This window comes from Capsicum annuum, chromosome 3, assembly GCF_002878395.1.
Source record: "Capsicum annuum cultivar UCD-10X-F1 chromosome 3, UCD10Xv1.1, whole genome shotgun sequence".
Classification (NCBI taxonomy): Eukaryota; Viridiplantae; Streptophyta; class Magnoliopsida; order Solanales; family Solanaceae; genus Capsicum; species Capsicum annuum.
Genome location: NC_061113.1, coordinates 235,248,529 through 235,254,151, shown reverse-complemented (window position 1 = coordinate 235,254,151; position 5,623 = coordinate 235,248,529). Strand labels below are relative to the sequence as shown.

Sequence of the window (5,623 nt, the reverse complement as noted above, 5' to 3'; positions counted from 1 at the left end):
AGATATCATATTAAAGTCTAACTAATTTGAATTCGCATAATCAAATTCTATCAATATCTTTTGTATCAGTACTCTACGAGAGAAGAGCAGTTTCCTCCGCTGCAACACATTCTTGTAATACATTCACAATAGTGCAGCACATAGAGAGAGAGAAAGTGTGTGTGTGAGAGAGAAAGCCATAGACAAAGTAGTGTTACTAATGTAATGGTGTGGCCACTCTGGAGACAGAAGAACACCAACCCCAAATGATTTTCTCTGTAAATTCTTCCCTTCCCTCAGTTCTACTACTGATATACTACTCTTGCTCCTACTAGTACTACTACTATTACTACTGCCATTTTTACTCTTTTCTTCATATAGACACTCAAAATTTCTTTGTTTCTTCTATCTCTCTCTCTTTCTAAACCAAGACCATGTCAGCACTATAGCAGCAGCAAAAACATCCTCAATTCTTGATAAAGCACCATTCTTGTTTCCTTAACTTGTGTAATCAGAACTTGTTTCTTGTTTGTTGCAAGAATCCGTCACCCCACCGACACCCATGGCTACTAAATCGAAGTAAGTGTCACTGGATCTGATTTGGGTGTTTTCAAGATTTTCATTTGATCCTTGTTTGTGGGTTGTATCTGCATTTTGTTACTCATTTTGAGATGCTTTGTTGGTTACTGTTTCCTGGAAAAAGAATTTCTTGATTTTGTGCATTTTTTGTACTACTTGGATAGTTGCCTAGATTTGCTTGCTGTTTTTTTTGTTGGATCATAATTCTCTGAGGATTTTTGTGTGCTTTTGACTTGATCTATGGATCTAAACTTGTAATATGTTTTTGTGCTTTTGATGCTGTCTTTTTTACTGCAACTATATGATAAATGCTGTTAGAAAAACTAAAAAGAAAGAAACTTTTTGATGTAACTTGATATAAAGTTTCTCACCTTTGGCTTGGATCCAACACAATTGGTTTGCGTTTCAGTGAAAAGGGCAATGTGTTTCTGCTTCTAATAGTGCATTTTGGGAACTACCTAATTGTTGCTTATATGAACTTGTATATCAGATCCACTCTGGGGGAAAATCCTAACAAGTCAACACCTGCAACTCCTCGGGACCGAGTGAGTAAATTGAGCAGGGGACTATCAAAATCTGATGCTGACTCGACCTCGCCATTGCAGAATTCACGCATTCCAGTTGAGAAATCTCCAAGATCTGTTACTTCCAAGCCTTCTGTGGAACGGCGGTCTCCTAAGATCAGTACCCCACCTGATGTAAGTTTTACATAATTCAGTCCTTGACTACTTATCCTTGGTTTTGGTCAGCATCTTTTTTGGGGTGGGGGTGGATTGGATCTGGAAATGGAAAAGGCATGGAGTTGAATGCTAGGATGCAACTTAAGTTGCAATGTCTTGCTGTGCTATGTGTTTAGTTAGGTGAAAATCCTATTTCTGATTCGCCATCTGTTTGAATAATGTACTAGCGGTCGTGGTGATGAGTGAATTATGTAGACTCTTACGGTAATGGCTAAAATGATATATAATTTATATAGTTTGTATACATTCTGATCAGTGTTATTGCATGATTTAATTGTTGTCAGAAAAAGCCAACACGGATTCTGAAGCCATCAGAGCTGCAAGCTGAATTGAATGTTGTTCATGACGATCTTAAGAAGGCAAAGGAGAAATTAGCTTTGGCTGAGAAGGAGAAGGAGAAAGCTCTTGAAGAAGTGAAGGAATCTCAGAAAATGGTTGAAGAGGCCAATGAGAAGCTGAGAGAAGCTATGGTGGCTCAAAAGCGAGCTGAGGAGACCTCCGAAATTGAAAAGTTCCGTGCTGTTGAGATGGAACAAGCAGGTATTGAAGCATCTCAGAAGAAAGAAGAGGAATGGCAGAAGGAGCTCGAAGCTGTGAAGAACCAACGTGCTTTGGATGTTGCTGCTCTTCTATCCGCTACAGAGGAACTTCAAAGGGTAAAGCAAGAATTATCTATGACTTCTGATGCCAAAAATCAGGCACTCAGCCATGCTGATGATGCCACAAAGATTGCTGAAATTCAGGCAGAGAAGGTGGAAATTCTATCCGCCGAGTTAGTGAGAGTGAAATCTTTGCTTGAATCTAGGAATCAAAGCGATTCTTGCGAGAAGAATAAGTTGATGGAAGAGCTGAACCATGAGATAGCAGCACTGAGAGAAGAAGATATTGAGAAGAATAAGATGTTGGGAAACCTGAAACTTGAGATAGAGGAACTGAAAGCAGAAGACAGCGAGAAGAACAAGTTGTTGGAAAATCTGAAACTTGAGACAGAAGCTCTGAGAATAGAAAATGGTGAGAAAAATAAGTTGATGGAAAATCTGGAACATGAGAAAGAATCACTGAGGAAAGGAGATGTCGAGAAGAATATGTTGTTAGAAAATCTGAAACTTGCGAATGAGGTATTGAGAAAAGATGATGGTGAGAACAATAAGTTGTTGGAAAATCTGAAACTTCAGATTGAGGCATTGAGAAAAGAAGATAGTCAGAAGAACAAGTGGTTGGAAGACCTGAAACTTGAGATAGAGGCACTGACAGAAGAACTCGAGGATGCAAAAAGTTACGAAGAGAAATTGGTGGAGAAAGAAGCTCTCCTGGAGCAGCTTAATGTCGATCTGGAGGCTGCTAGGATGGCTGAATCTTATGCACATAATCTAGTAGAGGAATGTCAGAGGAAGATTGAGGAATTGGAGGCACAGTCTAAGGAAGCCCGTCATTTGGAGAGGTCTGCATCTGAATCACTGGAGTCAATCATGAAACAGCTGGAAGGAAGTAACGATTTGTTACATGAAGCAGATGCTGAGATTGCTTCTCTCAAGGAGAAGGTGGGCCTACTGGAGATGTCAACGGCAAGACAGAAAGGGGATCTTGAGGAATCAGAACGTCGTGCTCAGGTTGCCAAGGAAGAAGCTTCTGAATTGGCAAAGAAGGTCGAGTCACTTATTGCTGAGCTTGAAACTGTGAAGGAGGAGAAAACTCAGGCTATCGAGCATGAGAAACTAGCGGCAGAAAGTGTTCAGTCCCTGTTGGAAGAAAAAAATATACTTATAAATGAGTTGGAAAGTTCCAGGGAGGAGGAAGAGAAAAGTAAGAAGGCGATGGAAAGTTTGGCATCAGCATTGCATGAAGTTTCTTCGGAAGCAAGAGAAGCTAAAGAGAGGTTTTTGTCTAGCCAAGCTGAACAGGAACATTATGAAACACAAATAGAAGATTTGAAGTTAGTACTGAAAGCAACCAATGAAAAGTATGAAAGCCTGCTCGATGAAGCAAAAGAGAAAATTGATGATCTCATTACTTCAGTTGAACAATCTAAGAATGATCACCAGATTTTGAAGGCTGAGTGGGAGGACAAGGAGCTTCATCTGATGAATTGTGTAAAGAAAACTGAAGAAGAAAATTCTTCAATGGAAAAGGAAATAAGCCGATTGGTAAATCTGCTAAAAGAGGCTGAGGAAGAAGCTTCTTTCAAAGAGGAAGCAATTCAGTTGAAGAACTCCCTAAAGGAAGCTGAATCCCAGGTGACCTATCTAAAGGAGGTTCTTGGTGAAGCAAAGGGTGAAAGCATGAAGTTGAAAGAGTCTTTAATGGACAAGGAAAATGAAGTGCAGAATATTCTTCAGGAAAATGAGGAGCTTCGAAGTAGAGAGGCGGAATCTTTAAAGGAAGTTGAAGAGTTGTCCAAGTCCCTCAAAGAAGCTTTGGCCCAAAAAGAATCTGAAGAAAATGGAGAGCTTTCTGAAAGTGAAAAGGACTATGATATGCTTCCAAAGGTGGTGGAATTCTCTGAGGAAAATGGAGGAGGAAGAGTGGAGGAGAAGCCTAAGATTGAAGTTATTCCTCATCAGTCTGAGCAATCCACTGAAGAAAAATCTGAAGAAGACAACATCACCTTGCATGATAAAGCTGTTGAGACCCTAGCTGAAGTTGAGAAGCCAAATGGAGAACTGAATGAAAACGACAACAAAGAAAAGGAAGATGATGATTCAGCAGAAGGTGAGCTTAAAATGTGGGAGAGCTGCAAGATTGGCGACAAAGACTTCTCCCCCGAAAGAGAGTCAGTACAAGAGGATGAATCAGAGTCTAAGACAGATTTTGGAGAGAGCTTCGACCAGATAAATGGATTACCTACAGCGGAAAATCCTGAGAATGGTGGCACATCTCCCACAAAGACGTCGAGTCAGAAGAAGAAGAAACCTTTGCTTCATAAATTCGGAAGCCTACTGAAGAAGAAGAGCACCAGCAGCCAGAAGTAATACACCGGTTGTCACTTATCCCGTGCCTGACATGTAGAGAGGTATACTAAATTCAAGAGTAAATGTTGAACCTAAATGTGTTTGCTCAAAATCTTTGCTTTATTTTCTCTTCTTTGTTTATTTGTTTGTCCCAAATAGGTGTTTACATAAGAAAAAGATTGTATCATCTGTAGTGCTCCATTCTTATTAGTTCTGGGGTTCAGTTTCTCAATGTGGTTTTATCATGTTGGGCTAGTATCTCTTTATTTTGTATTAATTCTTTTTAGCTTTTTTTCTTTCTCTTACTTTTATTGGTATCTGATTTCCATGAGGAGAAGAGATGCTTTTCCAAGTGTACTATGATATGGTCTAGAATTGGTCTTGCGTCCATCGTCTATATCCTAGTTAACTTTGTGATGTTAAATTCATTAGTGTTCTTGAAGAATTGTTACTCAAGTAGTCAAGCTGCTCGCCTCAGGGAGATCGGTTTTATGATCCATTATAAATGTTCACGTAGTTATATGGTCGATTTCACTACTGTTACTCAAGTTGGCTCGCATGGTATAACTGCAATTTCACTTGCAGTTGATGGTCTATTGCCATCAAACCTGCCACTGGCCAGTGTCATGGTGGTTAGGACAAGTTACAAATTAGCCAAATGTCCCTTTTATGGTGTTTGTTGCCAGATCTTCCAGGAAAAAACACCATTCAAATTGAATGAATGAATAGCTTCAAGAAAACCATATTTTTTTTTTTTTCATAATCATATTGTTTTATCTCAGGATTATCACTCCTGCTATTGTTATCCAGAGTGAATGTGATGATACCAAAATTATGATACGAATAAGCTCGAGATTTCTTAAGTGAATTATTATTTTGGCAAGTCGATACGGACCAATGTAAAATCAACTAAAGGTGTGTTTGGTACGAAGGAAAATGTTTTTCACGATTTTCTTTCTTGGATAGTCGGGGTGTTCGGATCAGCTTGCATGTAGGTAATTCTATCCACCAAGGCTAGGACAGAGAGGAAGAAATCCCCTACTGTTTGCTTTTTTGTTGAAAAATGGACCTGAAACCTAGTGGTGTTCAACCTTACTTCATTGAACTAATAGGTCACACTGTTGTTGAGTGCAAATATCTCTAGTCTCTATCTATAATATATTAAAAGTGTGAATAACCTTGTAAAAGTGATTTGAATTTTTTGCCCTTCATTAAAGTCTCTGCAATAGATAAAAATTACCTTTTCATATCATTAATTTGTTATATAATTATATTAATAATATTTGATTCCTAAAGTATAAAAAAAATATATTTAGTTACGTGAAACATGAAGAATGTGAGAAGGGGGGGAGGGGGGGAGTACAAGTCAGTATAGAA

At 38.8% G+C, this 5,623-nt stretch overlaps 1 protein-coding gene across 1 annotated transcript; it reads left to right on the top strand.

Moving 5' to 3' along the window:
• Positions 1-4,519, top strand: LOC107862917 (WEB family protein At3g02930, chloroplastic). Its single transcript, XM_016708630.2, has 3 exons — positions 1-558; positions 1,049-1,256; positions 1,583-4,519. The coding sequence occupies exons 1-3, from the start codon at positions 542-544 to the stop codon at positions 4,265-4,267; spliced, it is 2,910 nt and encodes a 969-aa protein (XP_016564116.1). The 5' UTR covers positions 1-541; the 3' UTR covers positions 4,268-4,519.
• Positions 4,520-5,623: the final 1,104 nt, after the last annotated feature.